The 22,357-nt window shown below is 38.9% G+C and overlaps 1 protein-coding gene across 1 annotated transcript in view; it reads right to left on the reverse strand.

Annotated features, from left to right (window-relative positions):
• The window catches only part of GABRA1 (gamma-aminobutyric acid type A receptor subunit alpha1), a 39,337-nt gene extending 33,371 nt beyond the window's left edge, over window positions 1-5,966 (reverse strand). Inside the window, exons 1-2 of the mRNA XM_042880687.1 lie at window positions 5,919-5,966; window positions 3,606-3,693 (exon numbers count right to left, since the gene is read on the reverse strand). Of these exons, the coding sequence (XP_042736621.1) occupies window positions 3,606-3,679 (74 nt within the window). The 5' untranslated portion in view covers window positions 3,680-3,693; window positions 5,919-5,966. The remainder of the gene's footprint in view (window positions 1-3,605; window positions 3,694-5,918) is intronic.
• Between the last annotated feature and the right edge of the window lie 16,391 nt (window positions 5,967-22,357).

Genomic DNA, 22,357 nt, shown 5'->3' on the forward strand with positions numbered 1-22,357 from the left:
GTGAGGTGAGCAAATATAACTTCAATTCCTCAATGCTTATCTCATTATTCAGTAATCTTTATAATATTAATATTCCAACATGTTTTCAGTAAAAGGCTCATTTGTGTTACAACAGATAATGAAGGAATTGCATGCTAAGAAAGACAAAGTGATTTGCATAAAAAAAAGTGAGAGCACTGATATTTAAGAACTGAAAATAAATGCTAAAAAAACAAAATCAAGATCCCACCAAGAGTAAATAAGTAAATCATATGAGGGTATACTATCACAAATCTGTAAATAATCGTGCTTTACTTCCTGTTTTCTTGTAGCGGCTGCATTCAGAGGAATGTCTCCCATTTTTCCTTACAGATGGAACCACTTCTTGGGAAGCAGATCTGTCCTATCTCTAAAGCTTTGCTTACAGATTCTGAATGTATTACTCTAACTCAGCCAAAGGTCCTGAAATTTTGCTTGAATAAGGGCAGAATTAAGCTCTTTGATCTCAGCTACCAAAATCTTACTTCCATCATTACAAATCAGAACGAAGTCCTTGGGCTTAGTGGTTTCTGTCTGCTGTAAAAGGCATCAGAATTGACTTTTTTCTTAAATCTGAAACCTTTCCAATCATAGATAATTCCCTTAATCATAGATTACAGTTGTCTTAAAGCCAAGCCCAGTACCATTTTTTCATTCATTGCTGGGAGGACTTCCACTGTAAACATGTGTAGTCATCATGACTGAAATACAAAACACTGCTTCGCAGAACATCACTTTCTCATGCTTGATACTGAACTGGATCAACAGTGCAGTACCAGAAACGTCTGTAAAGCTCAGCTACAGCCACAGCCATGACTCTTTGAGCAGTTTGCTGTCTGTACAACCCTGGTGGTACATGGCTCTCAGTGCTCTGACAGTCGCTTCTGCTCTAACCAGCAAAGGCCGTCTTGCAAGGAATATTACCAATATGCAAAAAAAGCTGATCCCCTTAAAGTAGCTGCAAAATTATTATCTAGCAATGCATCCTTTTTAAGTCAAACATTCTTGTATATCTGACATAGATATTCCACTTGTATCAAACAGAAAGGAGGAGGAGAGGTTGTCTGAGTATGGATGCTCTGCAAATGCTTCCCAGCTATTTCGCAGTTCAGATTTGAATAAGTATCACTGCATATTTGAACAAGTTTTAGATCTGACATTCACAGCATTGTTTTACTTCACTCGTATGTGACTTGTAGAGAACAGTTTTCAAGGTACTTCAATGCATGTAAATCACTGTTCCTAATGAAGAAGAAAAAATCTCAAGCAGCCTTTTAAAAATGCTAGCAATACTATGCATTTCTTCTAGTCACATCACACAATTTCATTTAATACAGATTAGGTTGATTTGTATTTATTTTTCATACCCACAGTTGCATTGTAAGATGCTAATATGCTTTTCTTTTCTTTTTCCTATATGTCACTTAATAACAAGTTCTCCTGCTGTCTCCTTTGAGCAGTATCTTGTAAAGCATTTTTTCTTGTATGTCTTATGTAGAACTGCAATACAGGAATGTTCACTGGATTACATTCTCTATTAACACTCATTGTCATTAAACAAGCTGCTGCACATACATCTCTCAAGGATAGCAGAAGGTCATCAGAATTAAGGTGGCAAAAGGATATCAAAAGACTTCAGAAATTCTAGGGGTAAATAACTGAGTATGTTTGCAGAAGCACTGTCAGAAAGATGGACTATAGAGGCAGCACAGTCTGAGCAGATGCAATACAACACAGCGCTTCCACCCTGGCTGTTGCATCTGTCAGTACCCTCACCTGTTCTTTCCACCATTTTTTCAGAGGTAAAGAGCACCATTAGGGCTGGTTTTAATGGACACATCGTCACAACAGGAACAATCTGAACATTTGTGTACGTATCAAGCACATTGCAGCTCCACAGGGGCTGTGATATTTCAGTCAAAACTCCCATGTTAAAGCAGCCCCAGTGCTGTTCTGGATTTTGTGTTTTGTTTTTCATGAAAAATGATATGGAAGGACTGTGTGCTTCTGCATCACAAACATTTTGTCTGACAATTGTTTTTTTTTCTTAAAGAATTAACAGCACTCCAGAAGAAAAGGCAAGGGAAGTTACTATGACAAAATGGCTCTAAAAACAGATGCAATTTATGTAGAATATGTACATGTGTGGGAAAAGTGACTGTATGTGACTGTGGTTTCATATTAAGCCACAGTATAATAAAACACTGTGCACTAACTCCATCTACAGGTCATTATAATACTGACACACCATATAATTTTTAAACACTAGTCCAATGCATTTTAATTCTCGCATTAGGAATGCACTTGCGTACATTATAGACAGAACACACATGAACATCCACATGTAGATGTACACATACTGATATAACAACTCAACACATTTTCACAAGATTACCTAGGCAAGCCAGGTGTAGGACTTCATGAACACTTGAAAACCTCATGTTTCTTAATATGTGATCAAAACAAAGGCGTTTCTTCTAAAACATCACACTTATTCTATACGTTAAAGGAATCAACTGCTTTTATTTCTGATTATTTTTTTTAAGAGAAAACAGCTGTGCAGATGAACCTTTGTCCTTTTGCACACTTCAGTCTATTGAAATTCGTCAAGGTACCAGAAGGTAAGCTCATCTAGAGCTGCTTATATGTGAGAAGACACTGTGGACATCCAGGCGCAAATGAATCTTATAGGAATCACTTTCAACACAGCAAAACTGAAGCTGCTGCTGGGTCATGAGGCAGCACTACTGACAATACACAGATATTTCCAAAATACAGAAATGTATCTTCCAGTCTTCGTAACTTCTTTTACTCATTCTTGAATGTCATAGCCTTCAGTATACTCTAAACTACCTTACAGTTTTTAGTTAACATATTTGCTGTTGGATAATATACCACTACTAATTGTTCTGAATGCTGTTTTTAGATCAAAACTTTTACATGCATTCCATAAAAATTCAGTGCAACATTGTCTTTCAAATAGTTCAGCTGTCAGGTTTGAGCTTGCCTATTCCTTACCCAAGCAGTCCCACTTCACCAAGGAGGTCTGCTTTGGAGTCACAGGTACAGGTACTGACTTAGAACACAATCCTGACCCAACAAAAAATGACTTCTATTCCCTTTTCCCCTGGGGATAAAATGGGAGAAGGAGCTACGGGGCTGGGAGCATTCCAGCAGCGCCCACAGGAGAAAAAGTTATGAGCAAGCACTCAAAAATAAAAATCAAAACAAAGCACATTAATTACAGGTGTTTTTTTTTTCCCTTCTCTAAGAAAGTTTTACTCTCGAGCAGTCATTCTGTAAGAATATAAAAGACTGGATAGGTGTTTAAAACTCACTTTGCCTTTAGCTTGTTTTAGATAGGCTTTGCTTTGTTTTATTCACAATACTGCTAAAAAATATATATTGTTATGCAAACAAATTGCAGTTTTCTTTCAATCTTCTCTTAGTTAGATTTATCTGGGATTTGAATAGGGATTAACTTTCCTCAATACAATGAGCAGTAGTGCAGCCCATGCAATATTACACTGCCGCATTAAATTCAAGGTTCCCAAAACATGTCGATGCATTCAAAAACATCTCCTCACCTTCTTTCAGTCAGTGCATTCAGCAGCAGGCTCCAGGCCCAGAGGCAGTCGCAAAGAACGAGGAGTCTCTTCATGGTGGGCTCTGAAACTGAAAGGAAAATAATCGTCAGTGCCCTCTACATTAAAGCAGGTACAATGGGAAGAAGCCATCCCATGCAGGCGACTTTTGCAGAATCATTTGGTGTCAGACAGTGACCTCACAATACCAGTGCTCGTGTCATTCAGCCCAAGGGGGGCCTTGGCCATTTTGTTTTCCTTCCCCTTTTGCACATAGAAGCTTGGAGAGGAACATATGTTGCACTCGGGGTTTGTTCTTGTTTGCATTATTCTTGAACTTCAACAAAAGTAATTATGAGCTCGAGCTGCTGTCCCCAAACTCTGAGACAGTCCTTACTCCATTCTTTCCTGACAAGGCACCTCCTAACATTTCCAGGTAAGCAAGTGTAATTCTCTTGTTCGACTTGAGCCAGCCTGAGCCCTCCCAAGGCTCCTGTAAGGTGTCAGTGTATATCTGTGCACCACAGGAAAGCGGTGCTTCCCCCACAGACTCTGCTTTGCTTTGGTGTGGCAGCAGCAACTTTCTTCTCTGGCTGAGACTCCTCTCCTCTTCCCTGAAATATTTGTTTCACAGGAGTATCATCATCAGACTCTGACTCTGTGATCTCCTGCTACATATGCACAGTAATATTTTTGTCAGGCTAAAGGACACAACTCACAATGAAACCATGTTTTGACATCCTACACACCATCTCCTAAGTCCCTAGCAGGCTCTGATTGCTGCTGGAAAGTGGTTTTGCATCAGAGCCTTTTCCTCACTTCAAAACGTTTCCTGTCCTCTCTCCAGAGTGAGTTATTCTCACTTTACCTTTGAGTAAAAAGTAACACAACCAGATTGTTTCTTTTGCTTTCCAATGAGCCATAAAACACAAAGTTGGCTGACATTTGTGGAATCGGTGTTCTAGATTCAACTGATTGCCCAGGAGATGCTGCAGGTTCCCCTTGAATACCTAGTGCACTGGAATCCAGTTGATTTTTACCATCCATTACATTAAATAAACAAAATCTGGAGCCCATCTTTTCCCCAGTAATGGAGTTTTTAAACTGCCTGAGAAAACAAAGCACTGTGCCTAGAAATGCTCTTGTATCTTTAAATACAGCTATCCCAATTCACTGCACACCCTCAGGGACAATTTAAATCAATAAAATATCATTACAAAGCTGCATGTAAGCAGCGAGATATAATTAATGCGTTTATAGACAAATGATCGGCAGATAAGCATTTAGTGGGGCCGAGCTAATCTGACTGGGTGGAAAGGAGCCCGATGGAAGGCAGGGAGGAAGATTTTCAGGGACGAGATTGTATCTGAACTTGCTCTGGGATCAGCCCCCTCATAGATGGAGAGGCAACATCTTTGGCTTCCAAAATCTCCTCTCCCAGTCCCGCCAACTTCTGCCTCTGCAAAAGGCTTCTCCGGCTGAAGAAGGGAAAGTGAATTATTTGGAACTATCTTGATCTGTTGAGCTCCACGCTCGCTCCCCCCAAGCCCTTCACACCATTCCCTCCTACAACAAATCCAGAAAGGCGCTATAAATCCTAGAGGAGGAAAGTTTCTGACAGCTGGAAAAGCCAAACGGTGTAGACTTTGAGGGAACGCAGGACAGCAGCATCCCCTGCCCCCCGGCCTCCCCAGGCTCACACCGCTGGGCACCAGCTCTGCTTTCCCCGTTCAAAATGGGAGAAGGAGCCACGCGGCTGCGAGCATTTCAGCAGCACCCACTGGAAAAAAAAAAAAAAAGAAAAAAGAAAAAAAAAGGGGGGGGGGGGGAGAAAAAAAAGCATTTTGATGCATTTTGACCCCCCAGTGACAGAATTGCACGGCTCCGAGGTGCAAATCTGGACTTGTTTTCCTCCTGGCATTTCAACTTTGTATTTCCCCCTCGCCCTGAGCAAGCCACCCCTCCCACCGCCTCCCTGGGAGCAAAATAAATAAATAACAAACCCCCCCAAACCCATCCACCTTTTCCAAGTAGAAACCCGACCACGCTAAAAAGGTAAATAAGCGAAAGAAATGTAAAAACGCCCCTCGATCGCTGCGGATTTTCGAGCTGGAGGGGGTAGGAAAAACCCACCCCGACCCGGCGGTACCTGCGGGGAGAGCAGAGCAGAGCAGAGCTGAGCAGCCGCCTGCGCGCCGGGACGCGGTGCCCGCAGCCGGCAGCACCCGGAGCGGTGCGGGTGTGCGCGGTGTGCTTGTGCGGTGCGGCGGTGTGTGTGTGTGTGTGTGCGCGGTGCGTGCCAGCAGCCGCCCTTACCGGAGCCCCTCGGGCGCGGGTCCGCGGCGCCGCTGCCCGGCTGTGCCGCCGCTGCGCTCCCGCCCGCGGCGCGGAGGCTGCGCGGCTCCGGCCCCGCCGCTCACTCCGCCTCGGCCATCGCCCGCCGCCGCCGCTCCAATCCTCCGGGCTGGGAGCCCGAATTTCTATTCCGATATTCCGACCGTCGCTATACAACAAAAGCTTTCTCTTTACCAAGACAGTAGTAATACGTCCCAGGGTAAACCGGATGTGAAATAGGCTGTGACTTCATGCCAGAGAGATTTTATTTTAGAAAGGAAGGTGGTACCAAGCTCTCATCTAGAGACCAATCCGCCCATTTTTTATATGCAGCACAATTTAACTTCCAGCGCTCTCGCCCTAATCCCTTTCTCTCTGGCTGCAGCCTCAAATCCTTCTACAATCTGCAGCGTTATTATTTTTTGGGGGGGCGGCACGGCCGGGGGGGGGGGGGGGGGGGCGGGGAATCTTTGGACACTCCGTCTACAAACCGCTCTATTTTGAGAGTTAAAATTAAAAATACAACCGACTTGCGTTAGCATTCAACCTTTGATCAAATATTTAATCGCGGCACACATATGAATGAAGGGTAGCGGGAACGGAGAGGATGCAGCACTCGGCGTGTGCGCCTGTAGAGCCAGGGTACCCCCAGGGACGGGGCGGGAGCGGGGTACGCAGCCAGGCGGGGTCGCGTGCGTTTGGGACCAGAGCCGTGGGAAATGGGCTCCGTGAGCGGCGCTCCCCGCGTTCCCACGCCTTTTACCGGCGGATACCCACGGAGCGGCCCCGGGGCTCGCTCTGCCGGCGGCTGCGCCCGGACCCCCAGCCCCGCTCGTCCCGGTCCGCGGTCGCGGCGGGAGGGACGCCCCCGACCCTCCCCCTCCTCCCGGCCACGCGTGTCACCGGGAGCGCCGCGCGGAGTTGTCGGCACTTCGCCCCGCAGCTGTTGGCCGTTCCTCGGGTGGGAACGAACGGGGAGAGCTCGGCGGGTGCCGGCACTTGTGCGGGGGAGCGAGGGGAAAGTTGGGTGCAGCAGGTACAGAGAGCCGCCGCTCACCTGCCGGCCGCAGGTTGCTGTAGCTCAGCGCACCTTTCCGCCGCTCCCAGCCCTCTGCAGAAGTGGCAGACGCTGCTAACTGCCGTGAACGTGGTCAGCTGCCTTAGCTCTTTTCAAAGACCATACGAACTCCTCTGTGCCTGTTCCTTACGAAGCACTACCAGCGTTCCTGGGAAGGAAAGAATCCTTGTATCACATGCACCTACTGGATCTTAAATACTGTTCACTTTCCTTCTTTCCTTCTTAATGCCATCACCAATCCATTTTCTGTTCCTTCCTATGGTGTTGCTCCAAGAGAGGTCAAAATGCATATAGTTTGTCAGAGATGAGTTGGCATCCTCTGTTACAGCTCATGCATTTATTGCAAGCTTTACCCAGTTTTTAAAAATCAAATATTTCTCATTCTTCCTATCCTCACAAAAAACATGGTACTTTTGGCTTTGTAACAGCATGAGAAGGATTTGATTTAACCCAACAAAGCAATGACATTCATCGCTAAGGCTGGCAATAACTTCCAAGGTGGCGGTCATTTTGGATAAGTGCCTGACTTATAACACTGCAATTATTTCCCTAAGCACAAGGAAAGCAGAATTGTTGTTTATCAAAGTCCCTCAGGGCACCAGGTACACATAGTCCTTATGATCAGCATTAAATGGCCAAGTTATTTTAAAGAGACCTGTGGACTTCTTGCTTTGTTTCTTGGCGTCTCCAATGTAGTTCATCATAGTTTGATTCAAGGTTGTTAACAGTGCGCAGGGAAGTGGGGAACAAGAAAACCTGGTGACTTCTCAAGGGGATTTTAAGTCATGACTTTTCAAATCATGAGCATTCAGACGCTTTCTTAGTGGCTAGAACTATTTCCAAACATGCAACATGTTTGCTAACATAATTTTCTATGTTTTTATTCATGTCATGAAGTGTCAGGGTTTTGTTTAAGCGACAAGTGTGCTGAGGTCCTCAGAGTTTGCAAAAACAGTGTGAGGTATTTTTATTAAAGTATATGGAAGTTGTGTACTGAAAAGCCTTTGATATCCCTTGCCCTGTCGCTAAGGCATTAATTATTAATTAACAATGACCTTGTGAGTGTAGACACACACATTTAAACTATCTTCTTGATGAAAACTGTAAGCTTGCATCAATAAATAAATAAATGCTCAGCATAACTGCACTATTTCATTTCCCCTTCATTTCTTATGGACGTATGAATTCTATGTACATTCACTGTGTGTGTGTGTCTGTAAATTGGTGGCTAGAGAGACAGACGAACAGATGGAGTGAAAAGTGAATAGTTCGTGTACCTCTGTGCCATGTACAAGTTGAAGTAGTTTCAGAGCCAATGGCACATGACCTTGCATCCCATGTTTCCCCTCTTGATTTATTTTAATTGGTATCTAAACAATGGCAACGGTTTTTATTTTAGCAGAGTGCCAAGGGTTATAGCAACGTGTCAAAGGTCGCACAGCATGTTCTGCCTCCATGGACATGAGTGCCGCATGCCAAAGGATAATACGTATTTCGGAGTTCTCCCTTGGTGAAAATATTGACCTAAAATTGGAAGTGGCTCATTCTCTCTCTAATTCTCATCTGCTCGGAAAGTAGGACAAAACTATTTTTCCTCCATGGCTGAGCTTCCTGTCCATCAGTGCTCACACATAACCCAGATTTTCTCTTCTCTTTTCAAGGGCTGTTATCACAGTTACCATGTCATTCCATAGTAAATGCTAAAACTACTTGGATTTAATCAAACAAATAGGCTGTTTTAAGATGAATTGTGGTAACAAAATAACTGGGTTTTAAGAAAAAAAAATATGTAAAAGAAAATGTCTAGTCTTTTAAAGACAAATGTAATTTGTTTTTACCAACAGGAATATTATTTCTAAGAACAAGTGGTTTTTGGAAGACACATCTGTTGCAATTCTTATTCTCTTTCCTTCCCAAACACCACTAAGAGTAATACATTTATCAATGGGTTTCAGGCACCGTACTTAAAAAAATATCTTTGAAAATTTTCAGCTATGTACAGATATATAGGAATGTTTCTATTAGCTGTGAGTGATGTGATTTTGTTCTTCACTGAATTGGTCAAATGAGAAAGGAAAGATTCATTTGGATTCAGTGTTTCCATGTAACTCAATATAAGCTGATGTGCATCTCACTGCAGGATTTTCTAGTTCCATTTGGAAAAAGAAGAGGTCAAGATCTCTTTCTTTTCCGGACAGATTTAAGACTCTGGAAAGTTCTCAAAAAGACTCTACGATGTCTTTCATGTTACAAGATAGTGTGAAGCTAAATCCATTGAAAACGATGTTATTAAATCTAAACAGTCAGCCAAAACTAACTTGGCACTGCTACTACATGTGATGCTTTGAGCCCTAATGTTAACGCAAGTGATTACTAGCTCTGTTGTTAAAGCAGTTGAATCCTATTTTGGTAGAATACATGAATTAAGTCAAATTAAAATTGGCATAGATAAAGATTTCATAGTAGCGAAAAAGTTTTAAGTCTTTAACTCCTAACATACTGCTATCTTTTCCTTTTGAATTTCCAGTAAACACTACTTGAAATTGGCCCTACTACTGAAGTGCCTACATCCTCCTTCTTCGCTTGTGCAGGGCATTTGCTCATGCAAGGCAGAATTTTGTTTGTCATTAGTTCATTGTTAATACTGTCCTGCTTTGTGTGTGCAAAATATACGTAGGTTCTGTTTTAGCTTACGAGCCTGGATAAAACAGCTGAAGTTCCACAGCAGAATGCTTTGACACAAAGTGTCCTGAATAGCCCAGGGATTTGAATAAAGCAAATGAAACTCAGAGATTTACTGGCATACAGCAGATCAGATGAAGAATTAAAACTGAAAGCCCATCTGCTCCAGAGCTTTGAACTCTGTTATTTACAAGTCTTGCTTGTGTGATTAAATAGAAATATTTTGTCTAATATATGATTTGAATTTGATTTCTAGTTCGTTGTGTTTCAGAAATATATCAAAGAATATCTATTGCTCCTTCAGTAGTCATAAAAAAATTGTTGCTGAACTTTTTTTTAATTATTAATTTACAGCCACAGTAAAGAAAACAGGACACGTCATTGCCAGCTAGTGTTTGTACAAAACACACTTGATGATTTCAATTAAACATCACCCTTATTATGCCCCTTTTAGCTCACAGTAGGATTCTATCTATCGTCTCTTTCCTTTTCAAAAAATGAGTAGAAAGAGAAGAACTTCCAGGGAAATAAAGATGAGAATCTTCAAAACCAAGCTGCACTACTTTCAAAGAGTCCATCTGAGATACAACGCCCATTAAAGAAATATGAGTGGTGTTTCTAGATCTGTGTTGAAAATTGGAAGTGGTACTTCTTTGAATCCATTATCTATTAAAAATGGAATAAAGATGTAAGATAGTTGACGCCCAGAAACTGAGAGATGATGTTTGTCTCTTGAATTTAAAGTCCCCAGATGTGGTATTTCACACAGGAAGCCCAGTTACTATTTTCTCAGACATTCTAATCCACTGAGACAGACACTAAACATCACCATGAAATTCAACCCGTAAAGTCAGGAATGAAAGATCCTTTCCTAGACAGTAGGATTTCTTGTCTGACATCAGAAAGGAAGAATGGGATAATCATCTGTTTTCTAAAGCAAACAAACAAGCAACAACATCCACTGGGGAATTAATGAGAGCCATCAAAAAGAATAAAGGTCAAAATCAGAGCTTGCAGGGATTACAAAAGCTTGGTAAATCCAGTGGTGCTCATGGATGAGATCTTTTTCAGGGAGCTTTCCCTGCAACAGCTGGATTTATCTGTACTGGAATATGAACACCATATGTGTTCATTCCCTGTGCTGTAACTCAGTGCTTCTGGTGAGGTGAACTATTTGCTGTACGTCTACAACCCCTCAAAGCTTTCATCGCACTTTTAGTATAAATGTAGCAAACCTACGTCAAGACATCTCTCCCACAGAGGAAGGAGTGCAGTCTTGTCAATCTACTGTGGGTATCATTCAGTTGCACTTCAGCAATGAGTGATTTTGTGACTCATTGACCTTTTTGCTCAACATTTGCAAGGAAATGTTTGGTACTCAAACCTTGGAATTATGCCTGGTGGTTTGGTATATGAACGGGCAGTTCATATTCCTATGGACTAATGAGTTGCACTGTACTTTTGTATTGACTTAAGGAATAAAATGGATTCATATTGTAGATTTCTACTAAAATTAGATAAGGTAAAATCTAATTAAACAGAAGAACCTCAGAGTTCTTTTTTCTTTTAAGAATTCGTCTAGAGATAAATAATTTAGTGCATTAATAGAGTTTTGCTACTTATTATTTACTTATAAGGAAGATGAGTGAATATGTAAAAAAATATTTCCAGAGATAAGAAACAGTAAAATACATTCCTAAATTTAGAAAAAAAAAAATATCCGGAAAAACTCAGTTCACCATTTTCCTAATACATAAATTTGCCTTTGATTGAACTAAAGGATGCAGAGTTAAAATAACAGCCTGAATTTAGAGATATGCTTAAAATGAGCTCAAATCCATGCCAAACACTTAAGAATGCAGTTAATGCCAATAGGTCATAAGAATTCTTAAACCTAAATGCGTGATACTGGGATAAATTTTGCTGCTTTGCGCTTTGGAAGCCAAATACCCTGCTGACTTCTTAGGTGACCTTGGACACATTTAATTCCTCTCCCTGTCTTGCTGCTTTTATCTGAAATGACAACATTGCAACTTGTGAAGTTTTAATTAGCCAAAATTCTTGTAGATTTCAGTGGGATTTTTTCAGTATGTCTAGTAGCAAAATGAAGCTTTCTTGCAAATATGTTTAGAGAGCACAAAAAAGTTTATAAAGAGAATATAATGCATGCATTAGCTTGTCAGGTGCTGGCTTCCACCGTCTAGAAACCCACTGTGTTTGATTCACCCATTCCTTTACTCCACTGAGGATCTACAGATGACCTTATGTTCCAGCACAACACACCATGTGCTTCCTGACCTCTGCTGTTGTAAGGAGATATCTGTGCTTAATGGCAATATGCAGTCAAAACACTCTTGCATGCACTGTTGTGACTTTGAGTTGGAAACGTCCTGCAGGAGCAATAGAGCAAACATTTAAGTGATATTTAGAATTTCGGATTTCATTTTTATGTGACCTGCTTAGTGCTAAAATTTCAAACTTAGTCAAGCATCACAAATATAGATGGGGATTGTGCTGGGACAGCCATTAACAAACTTATGTCATTGTAACATTGTGCTTTCGTGCTCAGTTTTGCACTCTGTCTCTTCTAAAGTACTTATCCAAATGACAGTAGCACTGCTTCCCTGCATTTCCCTTATATTTCATAATTATTCATGTTTATTTTTATATCTATGGAGAATTGTGCAGACAAAAACATGAGAACTGCCATATGAGGCTGATTGAAGGCCCAGGTGTTGGCAGCAGCCATTTACCGGCAGTGTGAAAAGGGAAGGCTGTAGGCAACTCTTCTCTGGCTCAAGTCTCCTATTTTCTATGCAGTTGGTTTATAAGGTGAGTTCTTTCTCATTAATTTGGTTTATTCTGCTTTCTTATTGCTTTTTTGTTTGTTTGTATTCTTGTATGTTAGAACATGGATATATATATATATATATATATATTATATATATATATAATTTTTTTGGAGAGCCCTCCACCCATAGGCAGAACTTAAGTTTTTATGTAAGCTAGGGTGCTGCTTGGTGAACTTAGCGCTTTTTTAATTGTTTTAATATTGTCTGTTTCACTCCTGTAAATATATCCTGGAATGGTTAAGTTTATAAGCCAGTATTTGCAATATGAATTTGTTTTTACAATAGACTGTATATGTGGTTACTTTAGGAAAACACTGTTTTCATTCATGTGTTGCTGAAATAATTTCTGGGATGTAGAAACAAGCAAAAAAAAAAAAATCAAGATTTTTTTTTTTTTCTTTTTCAAGGTCATTGTCAATGTTAGAATTGAAACAGTTTTAATAAATAAAAGAAACTGTGCTTTATTTTCCTAAGGGAAAGCTATAGCAATACCACTTAAAGGCCTTTGGAAATCCAAGCTAATCCAAGTGATATTTCAGAATGAAACTAATAAGTTCTGAGGTTGACTATGGTAAACAGCTCTATAGGTGTGAGGATCAGTTCCCCCTGAAGACAGACTGGCACAGCTGTGCTCAGTTCAGCTGGGTTGTTGCAGCAGCTGTGGATCTGGTCCTTGCCCGTATCAGTTTAAATGACTCTGTTTAAGCAGATGAAGCAATTGCTATAAAGACCTAGCCCTGCTCAGGTAATGTGTGGAAAGGCAGTTCACTTAATTGGAAGGTATTTTTAACTTTTATAGTATTTACTTTCTTCTTTCGTTAAAATGTTAATATTTATCTAATCTTTTGGTATGGATATTGATGTGTGCTCTTAACTCTTCTGAGGTTCTGTGTACCACTATTAATTTGTCTTTGCTTCAGAGTTCAGCCAGTACCTCTTTAGTGGTTCTGTAAAAAGAAGCATCAACTCTTTCTCCTTTAATGCCACCAATCAAGGTAAAATATTAAAGCAATGTTGAGGGCAAGAGTCATAGTTGTGAAGTCTTCACTCATGTCAATTCTGATGCAGAGAATGTGTCTCTGTATCTTCATAAGTAATTCAGTACCTGGTTGTAGAACTACCTTCCCAATTACCGCTGTGTGCCCTTACTGAAGGGAATGAGAGGGCACAATATTAACAGGGTCAGGCTGTGAGCAAAGAAAACTTATTGTTAGCAAACTTTCACAGTTGCTGAGAAAATCGTCTGATTCTCGTATCATGACAAAGGAGTGAGAAAAGGAGTCAGATTTAAAAGTAAAACTCTGCTTTGTAGGTCGTTAGAGGCAGAGTTCATCTCGCATATCCTCAGCCATGACTAATTAATTAGATTTCATCAACAGCGATGACTCAGTTTATTTATTTCTTTTATTTTGAGATTGTTGGAATGAAATGAAACACTTTTTTATAAAGTTGTATCACTTACTAATGACTACAGAGGAATCTGAGAAGTGCAATTCCAAATTTCTAGGTGGTTATTTGATGAGATGCTATCTGAATTAAATGTAAAATCTGTTATTTAGTTATAATTCATCAGAACATCAATGCAATGGAATTCAAATGGCTTTAAAACTCTTGTTGAAGTTGCTGAAAGATTTGAAAGCCTCAGTAAGCGCTCAGTTTCAGCATTAAGGGTAGCAGACGAGTGCTTATTCTCCTACGAGATACCTTAAGTGGCTCAGGAGTCTTCTTTCCATTTCTTCAGGTATATTTTTCTGTACATGACAATTATTTAAAAGTAAAATGTGACCTCTAAGTCTGTGGGTAATTATATACAGAGCACAGAAGTGTCTAGCCCTCCAAAACGCTGTGGTTCTCATTGGTTTTTTTTTTTAATAAAATGAGCAATTGAGATTCCACAATATGTTGCTGTACAATACCAGCAAAAATTTAGTTACGCAAATGTCATGATTCTTCTCTTCTTGTAAAGTCAGGTCTATAGAATACTGCTGCTGTTTTGTAACTGTTCTAAAGTTCTTTTCCGCAGTTTATTTATATCTAATCAGTTGAGAGTTCAAGGTAAAATAAAGAGTAATATCTAGCAGAACAATATTTTGATGCTGGGCCAGGTATGCTGCTGTGACTCTATCCTCTGTGTTTTATTTTCAGGGGAAGGGGAGGAACATTGGCATATGAGGTCACTTGCCAACAGTCAATATTTTCTTTATAGAAAAATAGGTGCAGAGTTATTTACTAACATACATAATTTTAGCAAGAAAATGAGAAGCCTAAATGTTGGAGTGGTTGAATTCTATATCATAAAGCAATTGACACAAGATGCATTTGTCCTATCAGTACTGTGCAGCAAAATCTTTAATTACTGTGCAGTGGTGTCATGAGCTTCTCATCTGCCAGGGATGCGAATAGCCTTGTGACTGCACAACTGCTGGTAATGCATTGTTAAAACAGCGATGTGCTGTGATAGCTGATGTGTGTCAACGTGTTTCAAGGCATAAAGTTAAGTCCCTCTCTGAGGACGGTGATGCAGCTACACAGGTGGGAAGCAGTCCACCCTGTGGCTGCTGGTAGAACTGCTGTGTGAACCTTGCAGTAGTTACTGGAACTTCCTAAAGATTACATCCCTGGCAGGCATGGAATGGGCTTAGCCTTGGATTCCCCCTACTCCCCATCAAGAAGTGAAATGGAAGGAAGAAGTAACTGAAGTCAGAAAGTTCATTAGGAGAAAAAATATATATATCTGGTCCATAATTCTGTATATAACCTATTCTATGTCTTCCTACTGTTTGTTTTTTTCTTCAGAGAACAAAATATGAATGTTTCCCCAAACCACCAGTTTTCTAATGAACTTTTTATTCTTTTGTCGTCTTTGTTGTTCTTGATGTTGATTAATATAGATGGAGAAAGAAAGATCAGCTGTAAGCAACTCAAGCAATTTTTCCCTGCTTTGGATATAGGTTCTTCTTAGATGATCATTTCTGCCACCTAATGCTAAAACTTCTTTTCCACAAATACTTTGTTTTATACACACAGAGGAATTTGGATTTTTCCATTAGGGCTCGAAGGTTTTTATTTCCTAGGTACTGTAATAAGAACGGATAATGTAGGAATTATTACAGTGTGAATACTGAATAATGCTTAAAAAAATAATATACTTCAGAAGCAAACTTTGAGAGACTTGATTATGTGAGAGAGCTGCCGGTTAGTGTGAAGTAGCAGGTATCAAAAGTTCAGAATTCCAAGCTTATTTATATATTTAATTTATAGAATTTCAAGTTTTAGAGTCTTTAGTGAAGGAACAGATGCTGTCTTAGAACTATTAGCCTATTTTTTTTTTTTTTTTTTTTGCAAGTATTGAGTTATTAAAAATATTATACAAGAATGGAAAACAACACATATACCAAATGTTGTAAAGTGAACAACGTTGCTCCCAACAATGAGCAGAGAAAAATACTGATTGGAAAAAATCTGTGTGATGAGATGAAATTTTAACTTAGATTATCTTCCAAACAAATAGTTTTTAATATTAGGAAAAGATTGTTTTTTTTTTATATTAGGTGAATGTATGCTTTTATTTCAGAATGCCAAGTTAAAGCCTTTAGAGCAACATCACTGAAAGAAAAGCTATTTAAAGGGCCACTGAAATGAAAAATGACTGACAATATGGAGCAGTGCAGGAAAGACCTCATTAATTTTTTAATAGGTGAGAGAAATATGAAACCTAAAGCTTTCAAAGGGCAATAGTCAGCCAGTGTAACAAGGAATTTGTTAAAAGAACTGTCTTTCACCTATAACGCAGCAACTGTGGCAGCTGAAACCCAAGGTACTGTGAAGAAATGTGAGATATGTTTAAAAAATACCTCATCCTTATGTAATTCATGTTACCAAATTTAGCATGAAACACGAAGGTGCACAAAGATAGTGTCCTGATATGGAGTAGTAAGCAAATACTTATTTGATAGCAATAATTATATAATTAAGATAAGAATTAAACATCAACAACAGATGATGTTGCATCTCTCGTAGAGTAAGAACAGCTTGGAAGGCTTTTTATATGCAGTAATTTGGAAACTGTACTTTGCAATAGGTAGGGAAGCCTGCACTAAGTACCCAGACCCAGGTATTTTAGATAACGATGTTTAATCTGTATTAAAAGTTAGGAAGAAAAGAAAAATCACAGGAGAATTAAATTTTTGTAACTGATAATTTGCTGGACTTTCCATTGCTATGCAAAACAAGACAGCTTAGACATTCACATGACATGGGTCAGGTAATGGGAATGTACAATAGGCAAAATCCTTTCATCTTGATTTAGCACAAGCTAACTACCATTGAAATTTCAAGTCACTCAAAGCTGTGACTATCACTTTGACATCCTTTTGATCTGCCTGTGTATCATACAACCGATGTATATCTTATTTCTTAATAATTCTATAGGATTTTCTAGTGCAGTGTATGAGTAACTCTGCTCTTTGTATTGGGCTGGAAAGAAGTTTTCATGCCCTGCATCTTGGCAGGATGCTTTATCTTAGGTTTGGGGTTGGTTGGGTGATTTGTTTTTTGTTTTTGCCTTACCAAATGGGAAAACCCACAGGTTCCAGCGCAGTCTGTGCAAGTGGGTTTATTTTGACAAAGAAGGACACTTGCCATAACAATTGTGGAAATAACCTTTTGACAGCTGAGAGTACGTGCTTTAGCTTCTTCTGTTTTACAGCATGCAATCATAAGACAAGAACTTGCCAATTTAAAAAATGTTATAGAAAAACATGTACCAAGGAAAAGGAAGACAGTGCTTTTATGCATGAAGTGGGGATGTATGGCAGCAGCTGGAGAACTAAGGTCAAGCACAGCATTGAGGTTGTTTCTTTGAAAAATATAGGTAGCTGTGATCTGAGAAATAACACAGGAATCTAACAACAGTGTCTAAGGACCATTGGTTAACAGGTGCACTTTTAAATTAAGCTGAACTAAGACTACATCTAACCAGTAAAACTTCTTGTACATCTTTAACCAGTAAAACTACATCTTGATGTAACAAACAGAACTGCAAGTCAAAACTATTAAACAATGCAAAATTTGTATTAGGAAAAGACCTGCAGCACTGTTAGCAAGTCTGATCTTCGACTTTGTGTCCATCATCTTCATAAGGCATAATGTTTGTTATATTCATCTACAGAAACTGTACAAAAAGTGTTAGCATTATGTAACTGTAATATATGCACTATATTCTCAGTGTTTAATCTCTCAGCACTATTCCTCAACTATTAATACATTCAGTTAATTAGCTTTTCATAGAGGGATGGATATCTAGTAACTGTATGCCACAAATTAATTGCAGGAGCAGTTGAATATTCCAAACGTTTGTACTATGACTCTTTTCATCAGCTCACTTTTCAATAGGTTACTTGGAAATAGAACTACCCAGAAAATTGTGAGTAATTCAAGGTTTCTGAAAGTCAGTGTTAAACGTCAGTGTATGCTTAGCCATCACAAAGGATCAAGACTTTATCCATGGGTTTTATGATGCAACTAGGATTGCTTTTATCTCATGTCTTTGGTAACACATCATAGGGTCTTTCTAAATCAAAGCCCAGGGAGCTCAGTAAATTCTATCGTAGAATCACAGAATGGCTTAAGTTGGAAGGGACTTTACAACCCATACTTATAAATATGGTTACTTCTTCCCATCAGGATCAGGAAATTACCTGACATTAAGATCCTAATGTGTGAGATTCCGCTAATGAAGTTCTAGTAAGTTGGTAGTCAGGACTAAAGTATGGGAGCCAACAGGAAACATGAAACTTCATTTCTATTCCAGCACCTTCCCAATTTATACCTAGAGGTGAATGATGTTGCTTGACCTTCATTTTTTTTTTTAATTGCCTTAAGTTTTCACATGGTATTTTTATTTCTATCAAGTTTAGGGAAAAACCTTGATATAATTGAAAGTATTGATAGCCAAAACTGATTAAGATGTCAGGATAGAAAACTTGCATGGATTGATAAGCTTCTTTGTGTGTATTATTTTTTGATAGATTTCATTAACAAGAACTGTATTCTAAAGATAATATGGATGAGATTTCAATAGGAAGGAAGTAATGTCAACTCTCTGCCCTTTATAAAATATGAGGACCTGACGTTTGTTTGATATTATTCTTCAAGGAGATTGACCCGTTGCCTACAAAAAAAAAAAAAAAAAAGGCTGAGAAAAGAGAAGCCACCTGCAAATTTGAACTTTGTTGTATCTGGATCTGGAATTACATATTCAGGGTTCACTGTGTGAAGTCTAAAGAAGTATGTCCTTAGTATTAACATACTTGGAGATGCAAAAGAAGTTTTAATAGTGGACAAGTGTTGCACAGCTACATGTTAGAGCCGTGTGCTGGAGCTTCTCCATCTTTTAATCAGAAAGATCTATGTGGTGAACTTGAAATACTCTCCCAGGTCACTTACCAGTTTAAGTCTCAAAGCTGTATTTTATTTGAAATTTGGCAATGATAAACAGAACCTGAGAACAGAATGTTTTGATACAATTAAATATATGGTTCCTGGTTTAACTTTATTATTGTTTTCTATAAAGTAAACTATAGAGTTTTTGGTGTTCTGTGCTTGCTTCTGTATGTGACTTCAAGGAATCTCTTAATATTAGGCTTTTGTGGAAAATGTCATTCTCTGTGGGGTTCTTCTCTTTTTAACTGGCATGTTTAGACATGTTCAGAGGGAAACACTTTTCTAGCCATATGGTAAGACTCAGATGAATAAAAAATACGATGCTTAGAGATGAGCACCAAATTCCTTAATTTTTTTGTCAGTGGATGCCTCAGCTGTACGCTAAGGCCTATGTCAGTGGTCTTTCTGAGAACAAACTTGTGAAACTTACAGTGGTTTCACAACTCCATGGGTCTTGAAGACTTTCCAGCCAATTCTATCACCAACACAACTGAAACCAAGAGGAACAATGTTCATTGGTATCTAGGCTGACAGTTTTGGATGACTTATTTAGCTTTCTTTGAAACAAAGTTAGGTGAGATAATGTGTGAGGGTGCTGCAATGCAGATTAATTCTGAGGTACAGCTGGTATTCATAACCAAGATCCTGTGGAAAAAAGAATTTCCTGTTAAAAGAGACATCTGTTCACAAATAAGTTTAAATTTTTAAGTCTTGTCAGACCTTGTAATAAAGAGTTCTTGTGTACTTTCACTAAAACTGCAGAAGTAGTAGTGGGTTTCATTGTGATTGTATAAACAGGATATCAAAAGTTGCTTATAGTTATACCTTAAACAGACTATCAAGATTGTATCTTAATTGAAGCTGTATGCCATGCTGTACACAGCAAGCAATTAAAAATCTACATTCAAGTTCTGTGCCCGTAGAAAAATGTCCTATTTCTAGGGGGTTAAATTAACATAATAAAAAGCAATTTTGCACATATGTCTCTTCCTCCTCGAGTAAAACCCTGGTTTTTTGTTTTTTTTTTTTTTTTTTTTTTACACTTAAAATTGAATGACCTTTTACATAAACATTTATTTACAGCAACAGAGCATGACAATAATAAATGGAAAACAATCTCTAAGGTATCAGACTTGCATATTTGTAGGAAAAATTGCTCAGATTGGGGTTTGCTCTTGAGAAGCAGTAGAGGCTTTAATGAAACACTTTGTTTAAAACACTTCTCCATTATCTCTGAATTAGGTTTTTATGAGTATTACTAAAATGTCACAAAATTGTATGTTAATTACTCAATTCTTTATGTGATATTGCCCACATTAAAATCTGTGTGTGTAGATTATGACACCCAAGTGATCTGTGGTCTATCTATCTAGTTCTTGGACGTGCCGGTTTGTTAGCTGATAGTTTTTTCCAGGATGGTAGCAGAATAAATTCTCTGGAGTCCCAGCTAGTTTTTGAATAGTAGAAGAAATAACATGCTTAGAAGAATGCATAATCAAAAGAAGGAGAGGTCAGTAAAGATGGTGGGTTTTTACTGCTTTTTTTTTTTTTTTTCTTCTTAAATTTGAATACTGAAGGGCATTCCTAAAATACAGTGAAATGTGTTAAGTTCTATGAAAATGAATACATTCTGTTGCCTGAGTAATATTACTCAAAAATAAAAGAAACATTTTTCTGATAGCAGTGTCATTGGTTTAATCACACAATTAAAGATGATGAAATGCATATGTATTTTTTTCAGGATGAGATGCAAATGGTATAATAAAAGGATAGATTGAAATTGAGCTGCTTATAATTAAAACAAAACAGAAGTATTTGAGTGCTTCTCAATTTTAGTCAATGGCCAGGTAGAAGTGTTAATTTGGATATGAAATGCTTATTGCTTGATTCTGTGATTATAGAGTGTGATAATTAAAGGCTGATGAATGATTTATCAGTTCTCTTAAAATATATATCGTCACTTTCGGTTCTCTTCTACTCTTGTTCGCTTGCTGAGCTAACTATAGATCTAAAGGTTTAGGGGGGGTGCCAGAGATGGCATTGTCCATATTTATTGCATTTAAAAGGAGATATCAGTTGGTATTTTAAAGAGTAGATTCCATTAAGCTGCTTTTCTTTTCCTTTGTATTCTCATTCCTATTTTCTGTTTAGCATAATCAAGGATAAGCACCTATGAGTAGTGGAGCAGACACCTGCGATGTCTCAGTGTTTTCTGGTCTGTTCTGGGACAGTAGGGCAAGTCCTGGGGCAGAAGGACCAAACCTCCTTCTGTAATTCTCTCTTGGTGACTTTATGGCAATTAAATGGCTATTTCTGCTGGGATTTAGTTGCTCAGATGTGTTCTATCATTAAATGAAACCAGAATCTGTTGTGGTACTGTACATTCAGGGTGTCATTTAGAATGTCACTATTTGTTCTTTGAAGCAGTCGTGGACTGGAAGCATGGCAGGATATCTATACATAGGTATGTGTATACACGTGTGTAAGGTACATATATATGTTGTTCTGCCATTTTTATATTATTAATTCAAAGCAAAAGAATGTGGTTATCTGACCTGTGGCTGTGAATATCGAATAATAAAAATAAGATTATTAGGAATGTGTACTAATTGTATCTATAGGTCAGTTTTTCCTCTTTTAAAAATAGAGAATGTCTTCTCTGCGGAACCTTTGGTCTGTGGTGTCATGTATAAGCATCAGATCACCTATATCTTCTGTAACAATTTTGAGATAATGGAATATATCTGCTCCTCCAAAAGGACTTACTTTTGCCAGTAGCATACAAAGCCTGCTTAAAGTCAGGAGTGATAGTTCTGCTGCCACTGCTTCTATGAAGTGCAGACATGGGATGATCAGCCTCTAGCAAGGCCTTTCCTCTGTAGGAAGGCTGAGGGACTGGATACAAACTCACTGGAAACAGGAGAAAGGGTCTGAAAATGTTCTGGTCCTATATGCTGTTTGCAGAGAAGGAATTACAGGGAATCTATTTTGCTGAGAACTGCTTTATTTTAATCATAAGGGGAAGGCAAAGCCACTTAGCAGACAAACTTGCACAGAATGCCCTTGCTGGAAATGTTTATGCTTTTTCATAAAGGGATGCTGTGCATGCTAATATGTCAGCATACTGCTCAGCTGCTGGAGCTGGGAAAGCAGAAAAGTAAAGACCTTGTAGGGAGGTTATCCCCCTATGGGAACATCTCCTTTGAAAATACCTGCCATTTTGGGCCACCTGATACATTCTGAAAGCGAAAAATTTTCTCTTCAGAAGTCTTTCCATAAGCCCCAGGGAGAAGTTATTTCGAGCAGGGATGATTAAGCAGTATCCAGAGAGGGGTGAACTCCATCAGAAATGGGAAAATCAATCC

Source organism: Lagopus leucura, unplaced genomic scaffold, assembly GCF_019238085.1.
Source record: "Lagopus leucura isolate 7727_CA_CO unplaced genomic scaffold, USGS_WTPT01 Super-Scaffold_100027, whole genome shotgun sequence".
NCBI lineage: Eukaryota > Metazoa > Chordata > Aves > Galliformes > Phasianidae > Lagopus > Lagopus leucura.